This window comes from Dreissena polymorpha, chromosome 11 (genome assembly GCF_020536995.1).
Source record: "Dreissena polymorpha isolate Duluth1 chromosome 11, UMN_Dpol_1.0, whole genome shotgun sequence".
NCBI lineage: Eukaryota > Metazoa > Mollusca > Bivalvia > Myida > Dreissenidae > Dreissena > Dreissena polymorpha.
The window spans coordinates 79294239-79315283 of NC_068365.1; the positions used below are offsets into that span (position 1 = coordinate 79294239).

At 37.6% G+C, this 21045-nt stretch overlaps 1 protein-coding gene across 4 annotated transcripts in view; it reads left to right on the top strand.

The window, feature by feature from the left end:
• Positions 1–21045, top strand: part of LOC127850914 (NBAS subunit of NRZ tethering complex-like) — a 97637-nt gene extending 76592 nt beyond the window's left edge. For 3 of the 4 annotated variants that reach the window (XM_052384308.1, XM_052384311.1, XM_052384310.1), the window contains 16 exons: positions 1002–1068; positions 1836–1946; positions 3990–4234; positions 9301–9419; positions 10082–10174; positions 11031–11144; positions 11438–11526; positions 12466–12625; positions 12988–13133; positions 13484–13570; positions 14194–14302; positions 14632–14718; positions 15097–15245; positions 18325–18526; positions 19249–19377; positions 20480–21045. In XM_052384308.1, the coding sequence (XP_052240268.1) occupies positions 1002–1068; positions 1836–1946; positions 3990–4234; positions 9301–9419; positions 10082–10174; positions 11031–11144; positions 11438–11526; positions 12466–12625; positions 12988–13133; positions 13484–13570; positions 14194–14302; positions 14632–14718; positions 15097–15245; positions 18325–18526; positions 19249–19377; positions 20480–20776 (2204 nt within the window). In that variant the 3' untranslated portion in view covers positions 20777–21045. The remainder of the gene's footprint in view (positions 1–1001; positions 1069–1835; positions 1947–3989; positions 4235–9300; positions 9420–10081; positions 10175–11030; positions 11145–11437; positions 11527–12465; positions 12626–12987; positions 13134–13483; positions 13571–14193; positions 14303–14631; positions 14719–15096; positions 15246–18324; positions 18527–19248; positions 19378–20479) is intronic. The other variant, XM_052384309.1, reaches the window with a different exon arrangement.

Here is a 21045-nt window from a genome sequence, read left to right on the forward strand (position 1 = left end):
TGCCTACCCGAATAGGCAGACTACGCTACGTGTCAAAATCGATCAATTAACAGGGGTCCTGTTATCAAATCGATTGTCTCACGTTCGCGGTCAAACCGAAAAGGCGGCATTGTTTAATGTGGTTTTTAATTGACTTTAATCTACTACGCCATTATTTCCCACTGCGTAAGGGCAAAGGATAGTACTGTTGTTCACACATCTGAAGTCCAACATCGCTGAGTAAAAAAGTAAGCATTTAAAATGTTATTGTGATTGGTTGTATGTATTGTGAATTGATTTGAGTTGACGATCTAACGGTATTGTATTGTTGTATTTTTTATTATATAAATGTTATAAATGAATAAAGGCGTATTAACAACTACGCGTTACACACCGGTCTTAATAACAATAACGCAGTGACGTCACCATCTATGTTTAGAACGCTTACACTGAAAACACGTGGCTTGTATCTAGTAACGGAAGTAGTAATGTTTAATTTGACGTTAATAGATCAAGTGTATTTCGGATCGACTTTCGAACTTTTGCAATTAATGATGCGAAACAAAAAAACGTACCAAAAATACATATGTCTATAATTATCGCTACATTTTATGCATGTCCCGGAAAATCGGCAAAAGTCCTGGACAATTTAATTCAATGTCCCGGAATTGGTCTGAAAAATTATGGCATGTATGCTGGGATATAAACATATTTACCCTGAAACAATGAAACTTGCAAAATTCAGGGCAAAAACAAACAACAATATGTATACTATTCATTTCTTATATCTTACTTATTAAGAAATGATAACAAAATCGTTGTCAGCATCTTACAAGAACTTCTTATTAAAACTATACTCCAAAGCATAAAGTGGAAACCATACTGGAATTAGCCTTGAAGATTTATTTCAAGTTCTCAATATGGCAACTGTGAAAATGATAAATGCAAGATAAAAAATGTGTGCTGTTGTAGATAAATCCCTGAAATGTTTCTATGTACCACATTTGCATATTTATGTACAGGTATCAACATAGGAAGGTTTGTGGAGGACTCAGAGTACAAAGTGGAGACCATACTTGGACTGGCAATGTATGTACCACCGGGGTAGTTGGATTGACTTTTTTGTACTTATCTACAACATTTTGCTTAGTCCATAAGTCCATTATTAGATATGGTTATTCAGTGGTATGCAGCAAGAATGTGACTATGGCTGTTGATTTAACTGTTTCTGTTTTGAATTAAAAGTTCAGTTAAAATCTATCATCAATGGGATACAAATATAAAAATGATGGTGCTGGTACAAAAATACTTGAAGTAGTATTACAACTATCCAATACAGTGCTTTACAAAAAATATGCAACTTATCTACTCCTGAAATTAATAATTGCTTGTGCAATGTTAATCATGAGATTTTCATTGATCTTCAATGTTTAGACCAGTTTTCAGTAGTATAATTATTGATAGCATACATTTCATAATTCGACATGTACATTGTCAATGTTGACATTTTCATGGATCTGCAGTGTCCAGTGCAGTGTGCAATTATATGAGCCTTGTTCTAAGGAAACTAAGCTTATTGCATGTGCACAAAGTGTCATCCTTGATCTGTCTGTGCAGTCTTCACGGGAAAATCAGGGACAACACTTTACCTTTAACTAGATTTTTATTCAGAAGGAACCTACTTAAAAACAAAACCTTCAATAAAAGCGAAAAGTGTTGTCCCTGATTTACCTGAGTTGTCTGCTTAGGCTTATCTGGAAGGACATTTCACCCACATGTATTAAGCCCAGTTTTCCCCAGAACACGGCCCATATAATATTTATGGCATTTATTTCCCATTTAATGAATGTTTGCAGGAGCCTGGAGGAGGATCTTTATCAGATAGCAGTGAGCCTGGCAGGCAGGAACTCTGTCCCCCTGTGGCAGGTGTATGCAGCACAGCTGGAGACAATCTTCTGTGATTCCAGGTAGGCCAGTCTATGATCCCAGTTGGAAACACTCTTCTGTGAGCCCTGGTAGGCCAGTCTATGATCCCAGCTGGAGACACTCTTCTGTGATCCCAGATAGGCCAGTCTATGATCCCAGCTGGAGACACTCTTCTGTGATCCCAGGTAGGCAAGTCTATGATCCCAGCTAAAGACACTTCTGTGATCCCAGGTAGGCCAGTCTTTGACCCCAGCTGAAGACACTCTTCTGTGATCCCAGGTAGGCAAGTCTATGATCCCAGCTAAAGACACTTCTGTGATCCCAGGTAGGCAAGTCTATGATCCCAGCTAAAGACACTTCTGTGATCCCAGGTAGGCCAGTCTATGATCCCAGCTGGAGACACTCGTCTGTGATTCCAGGTGGGCAAGGCTATGATCCCAGCTGGAGACACTCTTCTGTGATCCCAGGTAGGCAAGTCTATGATCCCAGCTAAAGACACTTCTGTGATCCCAGGTAGGCCAGTCTATGACCCCAGCTGAAGACACTCGTCTGTGATTCCAGGTGGGCAAGGCTATGATCCCAGCTGGAGACACTCTTCTGTGAGCCCAGGTAGGCAAGTCTATGACCCCAGCTGGAGACACTTTTCTGTGATCCCAGGTAGGCCAGTCTATGATCCCAGCTGAAGAAACTCTTCTGTTGTCCCAGTAAGGCAAGGCTATGATCCCAGCTGGCGACGCTGTTCTGTGATCCCAGGTATGCCAGTCTATGATCCCAGCTGGAGACTCTGTGATCCCAGGTAGGCCAGTCTATCATCCCAGTTGGAGACACTCTTCTGTGATCCAAGGTAGGCCAGTCTATGATCCCAGCTGGGGACACTCTTGTGTCATCCCAGGTAGCCCAGTCTTTGATCCCAGCTGGAGACACTCTTCTGTGATCCCAGGTAGGCAAGGCTATGATCCGAGCTGGAGACACTCTTCTGTGATCCCAGGTAGGCCAGTCTATGATGCCAGCTGGAGACACTCTTCTGTGATCCCAGGTTGGCCAGTCTATGATTTGAGCTGGAGACACTCTTCTGTGATCCCAGGTATGCCAGTCTATGATCCCAGCTGGAGACTTTGTGATCCCAGGTAGGCCAGTCTATTATCCCAGTTGGAGACACTCTTCTGTGATCCAAGGTAGGCCAGTCTATGATCCCAGCTGGGGACACTCTTGTGTCATCCCAGGTAGCCCAGTCTTTGATCCCAGCTGCAGACACTCTTCTGTGATCCCAGGTAGGCAAGGCTATGATCCGAGCTGGAGACACTCTTCTGTGATCCCAGGTAGGCCAGTCTATGATCCCAGCTGGAGACACTCTTCTGTGCTCCCAGGTAGGCCAGTCTATGATCCCAGCTGGAGACAGTCTTCTGTGATCCCAGGTAGGCCAGTCTATGATCCCAGCTGGAGACACTCTTCTGTGAGCCCAGGTAAGCAAGGCTATGATCCCAGCTGGAGACACTCTTCTGTGATCCCAGGTTGGCCAGTCTATGATCCGAGCTGTAGACACTCTTCTGTGCTCCCAGGTAGGCCAGTCTATGATCCCAGCTGGATAAACTGCTGTGATCCCAGGTAGGCAAGGTTATTATCAAGCTGGAGACACTATGTTGAGATCCCAGGTAGGCCAGTCTATGATCTGAGCTGGAGACACTCTTTTGTGATCCCAGGTTGGCCAGTCTATGCTCCAAGCTGGAGACACTCTTCTGTGATCCCAGGTAGGCAAGTCTATGATCCCTCCATGCTGTATGGTCTTATTCCAGGTAATCTTCTGTGATGCCAGGTAGGTTAGTCTATGATCATAGCTGAAGCCACATAATGTTCTTTTGTTCATGTCCACTCTTCTGTAATCTCAGGTGACCTTCTGTGTGGTTCTCGGTACCTTCTTTTGTGATGCAAGGGATTCCTTTTACTGATTTTTAGGGATAACAAAATGGAAAGGGTTAAACAAGGAATAATGAAGCAAAATTTCTTTGCTAGATTTCAAAATAATTGAACAACAAAAAATATGTTTACAATCACACACAAAAACACATGCATGTGTACTTTAATAGCTTGAGCCTAGAAGAACTGCAAGAGAGAGTGACCAAGTTACAGCTGATAGAGAGCCTCAGCCTGCAGCCAGCTGCCTTCAGTGAGCACATGGGGCTGCGAGTGTACCCAGAACTGGACGGAACTGACCATGCCCGCATGCTCTACTACTTCTCCACCCTGCTCAAGTGTGAGGGGCCACTCCAGGGGGGAATAACTGCAGACGGGCATGTCAAGCTGTTGAAGAAGCTGAAACCAGTTGCTGCAGGTAAATTGTGAAATTCAGGTCCTAATAATTTGCTATGGTTATCAATTTTTATGTTGCCAGAATCCACTTACATCAATTTATATGCTTATTGATTAGATTAACATTTTTTTGCTAATAAATAATTATTTCAGAAGTTGTGCACTGTATATGTTGTAACATCTCAACACATATAAGCCTTACATGAAAATATTCAATATATTAAAGCATTATTACTTACAATTTTTAATGGCCTATGTTTTTTATGCACCCTTTTCAAAGAAGGCGAAAAGCAATTGTGGCTTTTATAGGTCTGTCTAGCTGTCGGGTTGTCTCTCAGAAATTCCTGTCCAGCCATAACATGTTAACCCTTTGCATGCTGGGAAATTTGTTGTCTGCTAAAATGTCTTCTGCTGAATTTCTAAAATTAGCATTTTCTTTTATTTTTTTCAAAGAATACTATCAGAATAGCAAACAGTTTGGATCCTGATGAGATGCCACGTTTTGTGGCGTCTCATCTGGATCCAAACTGTTTGCAAAGGTCTTCAAAATCCGGTTCCAGCACTGGAAAAGTTAATCATCATAGGATGGTCTTAAGATGAATTGTCACATGTAGAACCCATGTATCTATCTCAAGGTCACACTTAAAGGTCACTTTTGCCATTAACAGCTTGAAAACTTTTGACTTTGCTTTTATCGATTTTAAAACCACTTGTAAACCATCATAAAATAATCGTAAGATGAATTGTTCCATGTAACACACATATCCTTTCCTCAAAGGTCAAGGTCTCACTTAGAGGTCAAAGGTAAAATTTTGCAATAAAACTCCTCTCAGCCATTACTTTGCCATATATTGATGGGGTTAAAACATGGGGAAAAAAGTAAACCATCATTAGAAGAATGATAACACTCATTTCCTTACTTGAATGATAACACTCATTTCCTTACTTGAATGATAACACTCATTTCCTTACTTGAATGATAACACTCATTTCCTTACTTGAATGATAACACTCATTTACTTACTTCAAAGTTCAAGGTCAACTTAAGAGGTCAAAGGTAAAATTTGGATTCAAGAACAGCTTGAAAATGCCTGACTCAACCATAACTTTGCCATATATTGATGGGATTTAAAATGACTTGGCACACAGATTAATCATTATAAAAAGAAGTGATGTGCCTAACACCTGGTCAACCTCGCAATTAAATTTAAAACCTCAATTTTGAAAAGGTCTTTTCATCCAAACCTTCAACATGTATTGATGGATTAACTTGACACAAATTTAAATCATATGAAGACTATATGTCAAGTGTGACACCTTTCTCCCTACATCAATCGTCATGGTCACAATTAGAGGTCAAATTTCAAGGTCACTGTTGTGTAATGGATATGGTAGATCTCCCCCAAAGACACCAAGTACTGGTTCTAGGCCCAGATAAAAGGCTCGTGAGTGTTTCAAATAAGTAGTAAGTACAGTCAAACCTGAGAACAGCGGTCAGTCAAGGGAAATGACCAAAGTGACCGTTGTCCATAGGTGGCCGTTGAATTCGGATCACAATTTTAAGATGGCTGGTCAGTTGGTAGTATTGCTACTTTGTTACCCCACCCAGTCGTTTGCAAACAGTGTAAAATAAAGGCTCATCGCCGTTAACTAGGCATAATAACAGAATTAACTTACATTGAATAATACAGAATAATATCTTATAGATTGATTTAATTGCATATTGTTAAACTAAAGCAATGACTTTATCAACGCTAGTATAATTGTTTACTCATGCATCTAGTTCATTCAGTAAATAAAGCATATCACCTGCCGTTGTACAAGTCTAATAAGCAGATTCGCTGTCATAAACCTCTAGTACGGTGTAATTGTACTGTTCTAATTCAAAGAAAAAGATGCAGAAAGGTTGTTAAAATTTATTCATACGCAAACATCACACAAAAAGCATTTTCATTCAACAACCTCATACAAAATACAAACATTCATTCATTCTTTATCCAAAAAAAACCGTAGCACATCATTCACAAAAAACAAGATAACTTATCACGCAAATGTTTTTAAAAACACACAACCATAATCACTCGCAACAATCAAAACAATTCACTCCACGCTAAAATACTCGCTAATCTTCTTTTGAACACTAGCACACTTGACCCGGTGCGCAAAGAATTCGTCATTGGAATTTCATGATGGAGTCAAGCATCACCTGGTTGTTCTTTGACAAAGCAACGTTCTTTCAGTGATCCATGTACTGGCACGTTTTGCTGACGGAGCAGACGGTGCTGGATTGTTGAAGTGCAGAGTTTCTTCCTCCTCATCTGTATCCGCATCCGACTGTGTGGGTTTAAGTTCGTCTATAAGTTCCGTCGCAGGCCTCTCCCACTTCGTGATGTTGGTCTCACAAATGGCCAGGTTCTTATCAACTGCCGTCAGATCCCCAATGTCTTCATCAAACAGATCCCGCAAAACACGCAGCAACGCGAACAGAATATCGTCTTCAGGGTTGTCCTGAATCTCTGTGTCTCCAAGACAGGCGACGGTACAGCATTTGAACCGCTGATGATTTCTGGACTAAATCCGCACTTCCGGAAACACTTAACGATGGTTTCCTCTTTGATTTCCAACCAAGCTGCAGCATTCCAATAGATTGCCTCCAAGATTGTAATGTCACGAAAGAATCTCTGGACCAAGCTTGTATGGCGTCTTCTCCATTTCCACAATGACGTTTTGGAGCTGTCGTTTCCGATATTTCAACTTCAGTGTCTGGATGATTCCAGCATCCATCGGCTGCAACAGTGATGTTGTGTTGGCGGGGAAGAATTGCAGTTTTAACGTTGGTTAGCGTGATGTGTGGATGGACTGGAGCATTGTCAAGCAGAAGGAGGATCTTCCGTTTTTTGGGCACGCATCTTCCGATCAAGCGCCTTCAACCAGTCTTCCATCAGGGGGGTGAGCATCCACTCCTTCCTGTTAGCCTCGTAACGCACAGGTAGCCTATCTGTGCTAATGGACCCAAAACACCGCGTTTTCCTGGACTTTCCGATAACAAGTGGCGTGAGCTTCTCACCTGGAAATAAAAAAATCATTTTCAATATCAGCTTTTTTAACATGAACAAATCGCCTTTTATAAATGCCTAAAGTTTGTTATAAATGTTGCAAATAAGTGCATGTTTTGCCATTAAAGCCGATCACTAATCCTCTTATCGCCTTCTTATCAAAACACTCGCCAGCTTAATGTTGTTTTTAACACTTAATCAGCGATACAGATCAATTGACTTTGTCACGCAATCATGCGTTATGCCTGCAGATGAAAATTGCTATTAATACACATTGTTATTGTTGATGTCACCTGTTGAATGCAATCAACATGAAAATTCAATAATAATGGTGAGACAATTTTACTTACCGGTCATGGATGCACAAACGGCGATCGTGATCCTTTGTTTCGACCGTTTTCCACCAGCTCAAGTTTCCCCCTTCTTGAAGAATGTCGACTTTGTGGAGTCCCTGTAGAAAAGGCCACTTTCATCCATGTTGAAAATTTCCTTTGGCTCATAACCTTAACACAGAGACAATCTTGGCCAACCTTAACACAGAGACAATCTTGGCCTTCCTTAACACAGAGACAATCTTGGCCTTCCTTAACACAGAGACAATCTTGGCCAACCTTAACACAGAGACAATCTTGGCCTCCTTAACACAGAGACAATCTTGGCCTTCCTTAACACAGAGACAATCTTGGCCAGCCTTAACACAGAGACAATCTTGGCCTCCTTAACACAGAGACAATCTTGGCCTCCTTAACACAGAGACAATCTTGGCCTCCTTAACACAGAGACAATCTTGGCCTTCCACTGATCAACAGTATCAAGTTTAACCTCACCGCGTTCCCCACTTTGAGTTTTAAACACGATATTATTGCGTTTCAAGAATGATTCCAGCCAACCATTGCTACCTTAAAATCATTCAAACCTAATTCACCAGCGAACTTCCTTGCTTTTTCTTGAATCATTTGTCCAGAAACATTTATCAAACGAGCCGTAGCCTCGGTGAACCACTTAAACACCAGATCGTTCAACCGCTGTATTCCGTGTCATATTTTGGACGCTTCAAACTCACATTTCCATTTGATTCATACTCCTCCATAATTTCTCGCTTACGCTTAAGCACACTCTGCACTTGCGTACGTCGAACACAAAGCGCACTTGCTATAACACGCAAACTTTTTCCAGATTCAAACAGTTTCAAACACTTGACTCGCTCTTCTAATGTGGGGAACTTACGTTTAACACTCATTGTTATCTGTGATTTATTATTGCTTTTAAAAGTGTTGTCTATGCTAGAAAGCTCTTTTAAAGAATGATCCGCAAATGTTATTTTAAAATCAATAGTCAATGTTGAGAGTACAACGTACTAATTAGCGGTCATTTAATTAGCAATAATTACTTTAAACGTGTCACAAACTCTGACATATTTTCTTTTGAAGATACCCCCTACAATTATCCCCGGAAAAGAAACATTCTCAACACCTTATTATTTGTTTACTCGCAGCGGGCCGCTTTTATCATATCAAAGGCAATTACCCCTATCAGACGCTTTAACCGCATAATAGACACATGATGTGCTGTGTTTTTAATTTTCGCGACTCGAAACGACTGACGCGTGACCATTGATTTCAGGTCAAACATAAACTTCGGAATTGAATATAGTGGCCAGTGATCAGTTATGGACAGGTGGCCGTTATTTTCAAGTGTAATATAGTGTTTTTCGTCGGGGGGATTCCAGACTGATCGTTGTCTGCAGGTGACTGTTATTTTCAGGTGGCCGTTAAGTCAGTTTGGACTGTACTTTCAATGCAATCAAGCTTAAATAAGTAGGTTTAATCTAAACTAAATATCAAATATGAAATCAGAAGTGTAATAATGGGGGCATCCCTGTATTAAGAACACCTTCCTTGGTAAAATATTCCATGCGATATGTTGAAAACCAATCTCTCACAGAGGCTCTCACCCAGTAAACAATCTGTTTCAGAGGTGTTAATCCACTGTCATGCTATGAACCCAGCATTGTTATGTTTCCATTCCTCAGGTTTGGACTACAAGCTGCTGTTGGCAAGTGCGGATAATGTGATAGATGTTCTCTCCCCTTGCATAACCATGTCCAATGTGAACACATTCGCCAAGTTGGCCAAACAGATTCCAGATGGGGTGAGCAGTATATAAACATTGTTTAAGTTCAAAGGGGCACAAATCCAAACACGCTGGCAAATATGTATTTTTATATATTTGAAATCAATCTAAAAATCATGTATACATTGTTGTAAATATTTTGTTTCTATATTTTTTTTTGTTCTACGCATATATTTTTATGTCGCCCACAAGAAATTATAGTTTTCCTTATGATGATTATTATTATTATTATGCTAAAACTTGAAAAAGTCGTGCCGTTTGTTCATGTATGAAATGTTTCAGTGTCAGGTGTATGTGCCATACACGCTGTAGTATGTTTTATTTGTATTTATATATGTTAATTTTAGTTTGTAATTCATGTTTGTTTGTATGATTAAGTAAAAATTTGGTTTACCACATAGATTGTGAGTTTTTTATGAAAAGGATAAGAAATTTAGTGTGCCTGATAACTTAGGTGGCTTATTAATTAAAAAAATTTGGCACAGGACTATGGGGTTTATATGGATTGTATATACTTTTAATACTATTTTATTAATAATAGTAATAATGATAATGATAATAATAGTAATAATAATAATAATAATAATAAAATAAAAAATAAAATAATAATAATAGAAATAATAATAATGATGATATTATTATTATTATTATTATTATTGTATAATTGGTATGATTGACAGCGTGGGGGTATGCTGGATGCCAGTGTGGTGTACTGTACCTGGGCAGTGAAGTTCTTCTGGGAGGGAGATGGCAAGAGGCAGCCTGACACCACTGTAACTATACCAGGACTAGAAAAATACATTCAGTTTTAATTTACTTGACCATTTCTATGTTTTTTCTTACATATTCATGTTAATTTTTAGTAACCTCGCATTAAAACTGTTATCCAACCTAAATAAAAGAGTTTTAATGTGGTTTTGTTAATGTTCGCAATTGCATGATGCCATTGAAATGAAAATTTCAATTACTAGAAAATAAAAATACTTGAATAATTTTCTTATCTGCCAATAGTACATATCGTCCAGAAAAAAAACATTATTTTATTTAGATTCATGCAGACATATAATTATGATCCATATTGTAATGTTTCTTTATTTATGATCATTCATTTCTAGACCCTTAGAGGGATTTATTTTTTCATACATTTATTCTCTACCACTATTAAAGAGCAACTTATAGCAATACAATCACTCACAATTTCGCCAGCTTCTATTGGCTGAGCAGGGCAGTAGGCAGGGCTTATCAGTCATTGCTAACCATTACACATATCATAAATTGGATTTAAATTTTATAAACAAGCATACTTTCAGACATTTATTAAAGTGTATTATGCATGAACATGTCGGTTTTTGAATTCTATTTTGTTTTTGTGATCACCTTTGGTCAATTGTTTAATGCCCATCTGCAACATTTAACTTGTTAGCCCTGTAGAGGCCACATTGATTGACAAATCTTTACAAAAATGTACCCCTGCCCATATATGTACCTCTACAGACCAAATATATTTAGTTACACCTCTGTACCTCGTTAGGCAACTGTGATTCACATATAAATATTTACCTTGATTTGAATATATCTCTGGACCTTTATTGGCCACATATATTCACATATAACTCTGAACCTCTGCAGACTGCCTGGATTCATCGCTATGAGGCATGTGGGGAGTTCTTGCACAAGCTACAGGCTGACCACATACCAACCTTCCTCCAGGCTATCCTATATTCTAAAAAGCCAACGCAGCTGGTGAGTAGTTAAACATGACAGACTGCTTGTAGCAAACATCAAGACCATGCATACTAAAATCACACTGGCTGATCTTTCTTTACACATAAGCTTATTTTCATTATTTTGGAACAACCCTAAAATAAATAAAACCCAATAAAGGTGAGAGTGTTGTTTCTGCTTAGCCTGCAGACTGCACATGCTAACCTGGAACAAATATTAACGCACATGCATTAAGCCCAGTTTTCTCAGAACAGGGTTCACTTGTTCACATGTCACACAGCTTGTTTATTTCCGAATTGTTACCTTAACAGCTGGAGGTGGACTGCAGACAGGAGATTGGCAGGCGAATCCTCAAGTATTGTCGTCAGCAAACCAGCAAGAAAAAGATGCCAGACAATGAGTACGATAGCCATTCTTTTTTTTGTTGATATCGTTGACCATCCTTACATACCGGTAACTTATATCTACCAAAAAAAGGTTCATTGAGATAAAATTTTGAATTTCTGTATGGTTTATTTGAATGAAATCAATTTAACTTACACAAACAGATGTTTATTAGACAGTTATGTGATGATTATAATTTTTGGTATAAAACTAGAAACATGATAATACAACTCCTGTTGCATAAATACATTGCTAACAAATAATTTAAACTTATTAACCAGTTTTTTTTACCTGTGATTGACTTTTTTTACTGCAATTGTTAAAGGATTATTTATCTAACCATAAATGTAAATGTATAAGAGTGATCCGTGGTGACACCTATGCCACAAAATTAAACTGAGGTCATAGGTTGTAACCCTTTCAGAGGTTTCATTGATCTGCATTTCTTGACAAAAATATTTGAGCTCTGTAATCCAAATTTAATTTACTTCAGATGAAAGGAAATATCTACATATTGATTTTCTGGTCAATAAGTTAAAGGTGAAGGTCACAGGATCTTGTTACATAAAATTTGTTTGCACTTTACATTCAAAAATGTTTAAACCTTCCGTCATGCATGGTATTATGGTTACTTGGGAGCAAAGGAAGATGTCTAATGATTTTGAGGTCAACTGGTCAAAGGTCAAGTTCCCAATCGGCTTGTTACTAAAAAACCCCATTTCTACACCATATATAGAGAATGCTTAAACCCAGCAAGATATAATATTCTGCTTAGAATTGCAGGAATAAAGACATCTTTGGACTTTTGGTCCACAGTTTAAGGTCACAGGGGCATAATATGTTAAAACATCTCTTAACAATTGATTAAATTGACTCTTGGCTGCAATTATAAGGCCGCACATGTTTTACAAACATATATTGTTATGATAATAATGTTTCATATCTATTTTATTAGGAAGACATCCTGGGAAAGTGCTGTATCTGTTGTCAATGGTTACCTGGAGCACCTGACCACCCTTAGTGACCCCGTAATCATGGCAATGAGGTCATCTGACAACAGCAGAGTGCAGGAGTACTATAACGTTTACAACTTGTCAATGGGCAACACTGACCAGGTAAATAATTCAATGATCTTGGATTTTCTTTTCTTTCCAGCAATCGCCTTTTTTGTATCTGCTTTTACAGTAAAAGATGTTAAAACAACTTTTACTATGACAAAGTATATGTAGGTAAAAAAAGTGTTATGCTACGTCTCAAGTGTATTACAATGCCACTAAAAATTGTGTGAGATATCTCAATCATATAAATGCATGATGGCAGTATCGCACTCCCAGTGTAGATGTTATAGACAAAATAAAGTTTTGTATGCTTATATTTCTTTGTTTGAATATACAGAGCTGTTTTCATGCACATCTATTTATTTTGAATATACACTAAAAGGCTCTTCCAACAATCGGAGAACACATTTTTCAACCAGGTGAAGCAGTTGCTGTTGAGAGTCATTCTGGAGGGCGAGATGTCACTGGACCAGGTCCACAGCCTGGTCAGTGTGGGGCCTGGTCGCCATGGGAACATCAGGGTACTTGTACAGGAAGCTGTGGAACATGTCCTACTCAGTTTGAGGTATAATGTTAAATAAAAAGGTTTATGGATTTTTTTTTGAAATTTGAAGGGCTATTGTGCTTTGCTTTAGGAATAATGTAAACACTTGGTTTAAAGTATTTTGCACATACTTGTTTTGAAAGGAAAAGGGATAATTTTAATTGTCTGAAACGCTTATCTCTTTTAATATCTATAACATGCAGTTCCTTTATAAGAGTTTTACATGTTTGACCACAAACTTTCATGTGACTTACCATATTTGACAGTTAAAAAATATTACTTGTGAACACTTAGTTGAAACTCCCTTTTTGCTGCACAAGGCATTTCAATCGAAATATAGTATAATTATATAGTGTTATTTTTCATTTCAGCAAAAAGGATAGTTCATTTAAGCCCCTAAACATCGTGGATCCTCTGAAAAGTCTGGAAAATATTGTGACAAATGTGGAAAAGCATGGGTAACACTGAACTACTTTAATTAGATAACGAAATTCATTATTATTATTAAGTAGTTTAATTATATTAAAGTTTGCAAACTGCATTACCATGATCTTTATTAAATGATGCTTCAGTTAACTGTATTCTGTGGAACATGCACTGGTACTTTATCTATGGCCCAGCTAACAGAACTTTGTTGACATAGTTAATGTATGATGCAAATTTTTAAGATAAATAATGTCCAAGTAACATCACCGTCCATTAACATATTTTATGATGTGTTTTTTCTGACAAACTTTCACATGCTTTTTACTTAAGGAATATTTTGATCATAAAAGTCCAAAAATGTAGTTATAAAATTATTACTGGTTTGTAGTCGAACATGAATGGCACACATTTTTTTTATGTAGTCTGATAATTTACACTTATTTTAACCTCTAAAGGTCAGGGTGAATTACTTGAATACATTTATCAATTATATTTAAATTAACTTTACTAAAAAACATGTAAGAATTTTTAGGGTTGAAAATGAGCATGTGCTGATGTTGGTGATTTTGGAAAAAAGAAATTAATCCATTAACATAGCTGCTGGGAGAATGGTTTAAACTTGTGTGACATATATGGGATACATCAATTGTTGCAGGGAAGGACTGGTGACTGGAGAGCAGCTGATGTCCCAGCTGCGACCTTTCTGTTCTGATCCCACTGTCAATGTGCAGCCACGACTTGATGTCCTACACATTCTTGAAAAGGTAACATGCCCTTTACACTGTGCTGTTGTTATGCTGGAAAATATCTTTAACATTATGCTCAAAGTTGTATGTTAATTGTCGAGATGCCATGGACATTTATAGAAACTTTGTTAATTACAATTTATATCTGTGTAAGTCACAATATTTATTGGGAAGCCTATGTGCCAATGTGCTGAGGAACAATACATGTGGACTCAACATTATGTGGAATGCCTTTATGTGGATTACCAATAGCTTTCAAGTTGTTTACATAACAATCAGTCTCTCGAAATTTGAAGCTGTTATTTGGCTAGTGAAAGTACAGTTAATTGACTGTGGCTTTGTTTCAGAGTTTCTCCCTCTCTGAAGATGACCTTGTGTTGTTGACCTTGTATAGAACCCAGGCTGTCATCACAGAGGTCTGGCCTGACATTCAGGTATACAACGCATTGTTTCATGCATGTAAAAATGTGTTTTAAAATTTAAACAAAATGACGAAGTAAAACAGTGAATGGGCACATGACTTAAGGTTGGTCTTTTTGGCTGATTACTTATGATGCTTCTAATTTGGCTATTTAAAATATTTACTGTACATAGGACTAAAATAAGAAAGACCCCCTGCGGAAATTCAAATATGTATCCCAAGTAAGAAATGTAAATAAATAAAGTAAATAAAAAAAAAGAGAAATAAATAAATAACAATAAATAAATAAATAATTCCCTAGTTAGTAAAAATGTATCTGAAGGTTATTTTTTTTGTTTAGCACATTCTGAACTCCTCTAATGTTTCCACTTCCTCATCTCATGTGCTGCAGGTAGCGGAGGCAGAGATCAGCACCCCAGTCTCCAGGGGGAGGTTATTCTCCACCTTACTTGAGAAGAGCTCACATTCTGAGTTGGGCAAACAAGAGTTCTTGGCCTTGGCTAAGCTCCTCAAACTGTGGCCAACATTTGGATATAAAGAGTTAGTTGAGCTTTTTGTGTCTATTTTTTGCTGCCATTTCTTACAATATTCTCTGAGATGAAAATTAGGGTGCACAGTAAAAAAAAGTTAAAAGTGAAATATATAGAGGACATTTGTTGCATTCGGTGGAATATCGATTTTAATTCACGAGTGATCATAGAAAATAATATAACAAGTTGCGCAGTCACAAGTGAACAAATATTTTCTGCTATTACAAGTGAATTAAATCAATATTCCACCAGATCCAACAAATTTCTTTTTATTTTATGCTTTTTATGTCCCCCACCACTATAGGGGACATATTGTTTTTGCCCTGTCTGTTGGTTGGTTGGTTGGTTTGTTTTCCAAGTTGCTCCAACTTTAAAATTTTGCCATAACTTGCAATATTAAAGATAGCAACTTTATATTTGGCATGCATGTGCATCCCATGGAGCTGCACATTTTGAGTGGTGAAAAGTCAAGGTCAAGGTCATCCTTCAAGGTCAAAGGTCAAATATATGGGTCAAAATTGCTCATTTAATGTACACTTTTACAATATTGAACATAGCAACTTGATATTTGGCATGCATGTGTATCTCACTGAGCTGCACATTTTGAGTGGTGAAAGGTCAAGATCAAGGTCATCCTTCAAGGTCAAAGGTCAAATATATGGAGACATTGTGTTTCACAAACACATTGCTTGTTTTAACTGTTTATTTATATTGTTAAAGAGTTTAACTGGAGATTTTGATGGAATAATGACGGCATTTTGTAAAAAATGATATCGTTTTATTGTGAAACAGTGAAAATTACAGATTATTTACACTGTTATTTTTCACTGTTAAAAACAGTGAATTATCAGTTTGAATTCACTAATATTTGTCTTTAAACCACCGGAAAGCATGAAATAAATAAATGTTTATATCCATATGTCCCAACTGCATTTGATTAATTTTGAACTTTAGCTAGTTTACCTATATTCGTTTTTTTTTCGAAAGCACTAAATTATAAGTAAAATGTAATCACCTGTAGAAGTAAAATTGATTCATATTTCATGTACGTCTTATTTTATATCAACATATATCAACACATATATATCAACAATAAAGCAGTAGTATTTTAGGTAAATTGGAGTGAAGTGAAATTTGATTGTAGTTTACCAGAGCGCAATTGTGAGCTTTTGTGATCGTCTTTTGTTTGGTAGTCGTTGTCGGTTGTCATTATTTGTCGTTTTATACTATAGAGGTCAAATTAATTTTATCACCTGATAATCACGAAAATGTTTGCAAAGTTCAATACATTGGGCGCAGTATATAGCCACGGCAAATTGGCTTATATCCCTCACAGGTACCCATTCATACTCCTAAGTGGAGAGAAGCAAGCGTGGGACTAATGTTTTGCTCAGAAAATTCCGTGGTCTGAGCGGGATTTGAACCAGGGACCTTCCTATTCCAAGACCAGCATCCTTCCACTAGACCTCGGTCCCATATATTAAAAATTATAACACTATGTAAACTGAAGAAAAGGTTTTTAAATACTCTAGAGGTCTCATTTATTTCCAAATCTTTTTAAACTTGGTCAGACGATTTGTCTCAATGATATCTCAGATGATTTCAGAACTGGGTCAAGATGTGTCAAAAACTAGGTCAACAATTCAAATTACAGAAAAAGTTTGTGAACACTCTCGAAGGCAAGTCTATTTGCCCAATTTTCATGAAGCTTGCTATGAACATAAGTAATAATTATTTCTCACATGAGTTAGAAATTGCTCATTTCCAGATGCAACCATGGCCACCATGAGGCGGGGCAGTTTTACTTAATCATAATGTCACATTTTTTCCTTCAAGTATTTTGTGAAACCTTGTGAAGACTTCCTGCTAGATGAAGTTTCTAGGGGTCTCAGGTGTGAGCCTTAGGGTCTTTGTACCTCTTGTATATCATCGCTGTCAATCTCAAACCTCGTAGCTCCAAAATTTTCAAAAGACTTTTTTTGTCTTTTCCGAATATATGAAGTCTGGCGCGTGTTTTGTGCTATATCTCGTAGCTCTACACCAATCAGAGCTCTTGAAAAAGCCACGTGACAAAATGTTGTAGCTTGATTGTTGGCTTTTTTTCCGGCGAAAAGTCGTAGCGACGTCATTTCACCTAAAGGTACGTCATTTCATTAGGACAAATTTGACAACGTTTTTATTTTTATTTTATATTTGCAGCTACGAGGTTTCCTATCAGGACAAATTGTTGTACCTCATAAAAATGACAAAACTGTGGTGACAAAATATCGTAGCTACCACTTCTTAATAGCAGTATGACTTATCAGTATGATTTGGGCGTCTACGGCTTATACCGTATTTTGCAGCTTCATTTGTTTGTTATTTTTACAGAATTTCAATTTCTAAAACATCGTTATAAAAAAATGTGACGTTTTTTTTCTCTCCTGAAAAGTTGCCATTTTGTAGCTACGAGATTTGAAAATGACAGCGACGATATGCAATCTAAAAATAAATGTCTTCACATTTGTCAACAGCATGGTCAGAAACACCATGTTTATGTTCAATAAGTTATAATTCTGACTTTCCTCATTCTGAGTCATATTCAGTGGGCTGAAAATAGTTTACTTAAGTTCTAGTTGGTACACAAAACATGTTTTTTGTTAATGCAGTAAGGACACATCCAGTAAAATTAGTAACATCTTTTAACTTTATATTTGATGTTTTGTGTTACAATTTTTATTGCATGCAATATTACTGTAAGATAATAATGTTTGATGTCATATGACAAAACAGCCACTGAATAGAAAACAATTGCGATTGCTCAGCTATTAGTTTGTGTCTCTATAATTTGTCTTTCTATAAGTGAATATCAGATCATATTTCATGACCCTCTTGTCAGTATTTGTACTGTAGACTTAAGAGTCTACAATTGATACATATGGACTGGTTATGATTAACCCTTTCAGTGCGGGAACCGAATTTTAAAGGCCTTTGCAAACAGTTTGGATCCAGATGAGACGCCACAGAACGTGGCGTCTCATCAGGATCCAAACTGTTTGCTATTCTGATAGTATTTTTTGAAAAAAAATCGAAGAAAATGCTAATTTTAGAAATTCAGCAGACAACATTTTAGCAGACGACAAATTTCCCAGCATTCAAAGGGTTAAAAAAAAAAGTGACTTCCTGTTCAGAGTTGGGACGGAGCAGCCCTGGGTTTCCCTGCTGAAGGCCATGGTGTCCCACCGGTCTGGGGAGGTGCACACCCTGGTCCTTGAGGTGTTCAAGTCAAGTGGGATGCAGCTGACTGCACAGGTATGTGTTCAGGTTACTGGGAAGTTGAAATGAGCTTCACTTGGTAGCAATCTAATCATTCATTTTTTATTGAAAGTCTACAGACTACTGATACAGCTCTTTGGGTTACCAATCAGTACTTAGACTGGATTTAGAAGTGATTGTGTATGCTTAAATTTTAGCTCGGCTGTTTTGGGAGAAACCCCAAGGTATTGACATAGCCAGCTCGTTGTCCGCGGTCCGCCAGCGTCGTGCTAAAACTTTGACATTTTGCTCTACAATCAAAGTGCTTCCACCTACAACTTTGAAACTTCATATATAGATGCACCTTGATGAGTTCTACACGACACACCCATTTTTGGGTCACTAGGTAAAAGGTCAAGGTCACTGTGACCTCTAAAAAAAATAATAATCTGAAAAGCTTTCATTTATTAAAAAATGCATCGCAGCCGAGCGTTGGCACCTGTTATGCGGTGCTCTTGTTATATTTTAATTTAGTTGCTGTTATGTGGGGGCATTATATATAATTTGCTGATAAATATACTCATGGAAGAAAAGTTCATTTCACTTGTCATTAGGCTCACAAACTTGTGTCAAATATTGTGTTTTTCTCTCTGACTGCTGTGTAATTCCTTACCCCATTCCAATGTACCATGTATTGTACAGGAGACAAAGGCCTTGTTCAAGGGTCTGGTCTGCCATGTAATTCCTTACCCCATTACAATATCCCATGTATTGTACAGGAGACAGAGGCCCTGTTCAAGGGTCTGGTCCGCCATGCCTCCTACCTCACTGCAGTGAAGCTGGGCCTCCTATCAGGGCATGACAACCTGTACACAGCGGCTGTACAGACCCTGGCTGACACACCCACGGTGGGTAACTCAATATATGGATATTCTTATGTTTATTGGAATACAAAAAATAATTGTTGTATTTTTTCCGACAAGGTGGGTACAGCAACATTTTCATTTTTATACACCCGTTTAAAAAAAAACAGGACGTATTATAGTTTCACCTTGGCGGCGGGTGGGCGGCGTCCACAGCAGTTTCTGCTCTCTAATTCAAATAGTTTTTATCCGATCTTCACCAAACTTGGTCAGAAGTTGTATCAAGACAATATCTAGGTCAAGTTCGAATATGGGTCATGCCGGGTCAAAAACTAGGTCACAGGGTCACTTAGTGCATTTCAAGCATTTAGCATGGTGTCCCCTCTCTAATTGAAGTAGTTTTCATCCGCTCTTCACCAAACTTGGTCAGAAGTTGTATCTAGACAATATTTAGGTCAAGTTCGAATATGGGTCATGCCGGGTCAAAAACTAGGTCACAGGGTCACTTAAAACATTTCAAGCATTTAGCATGGTGTCCACTCTCTAATTGAAGTAGTTTTCATCTGATCTTCACCAAATTTGGTCAGAAGTTGTGTCTAGACAATATCTACATGTAGGTCAAGTTCAAATATGGGTCATGCCAGGTTAAAAACTAGGTCACGAGGTCACTTAGAGCATTTCAAGCATTAAGCATGTTGTCCGCTCTCTAATTGAAGTAGTTTTTATCTGATCTTCACCAACTTTGGTCATCTAGTCGTATCTAGATATGTATTTCAAGTTCAAATATGGGTCATGGTAAAGTTATCAAGTTGTCCAAAGCCTTAAAATTGGCGTATCTTGTGATAGTTTGGCACTCTTGTTTGTTGTACTTTTGATATTAAAAAAACATTATATTTTGAATGTTGGATACTTTTGAGACAAATCCTAGGTGGCTACTCTATTATTTTTCCTTTTTTTAAATATTGTTTTTGAAATAAAAAAACATTATTTTTGAATTTTATCTATTTTGGGATACTTGAATGATGAAGTACTTGGCATATTATCTATGTTTGTAGTACTTAAAAGAAAATGTTAAAAGATATATGATTTACCTCAATATGGATGACTTTCCGCTGTTGAAGTTACGTCAGATTCCCTCTATTTACAGCTCCACACGGATGATGAGCTTTTAGAGCAGCTATTGAAACTTCAACTGGTTTCAAAGCTGATCTCTACTCCACACTACCCAGCCATTGTGCAATACCTGCTGGCCAATCAGCATCCAGAGACAAAGTCACATGAAGAGTCATGTGATCACCTCTCTATTCAGCGATTGGCTGGGCAGCTGAAAGAGGCTGGGTTTGAGGCTGAGGCAGGTAGTTTGATGTTCCAAGTGAAATCAACTCCTCAGGTTCTACAAACGTTTGGAAGTGCTTTAGGTGCAATATCCAAGTGGTTCAAATGATGATGTATCAAATATGATTATATTTATTGCGACATCAGTAGGCTAATACTGATAGGCTAGACTTGTTTAATGATATTTAAATGAATTTGTAGAAGATATACATGTACTTGTATATTCTAACATTGTTTAAATAACTTGAGAGTTATAATGGTTTTGCATATGTGGCAGAATGTGCAAATATTGTTGTTAGTAATTCATTTATTAGCCTGGAATAAATTTATTTATAAATGCTTTGTGGCAGTCATGTTTGAATAAATGTGGAGAAGGTA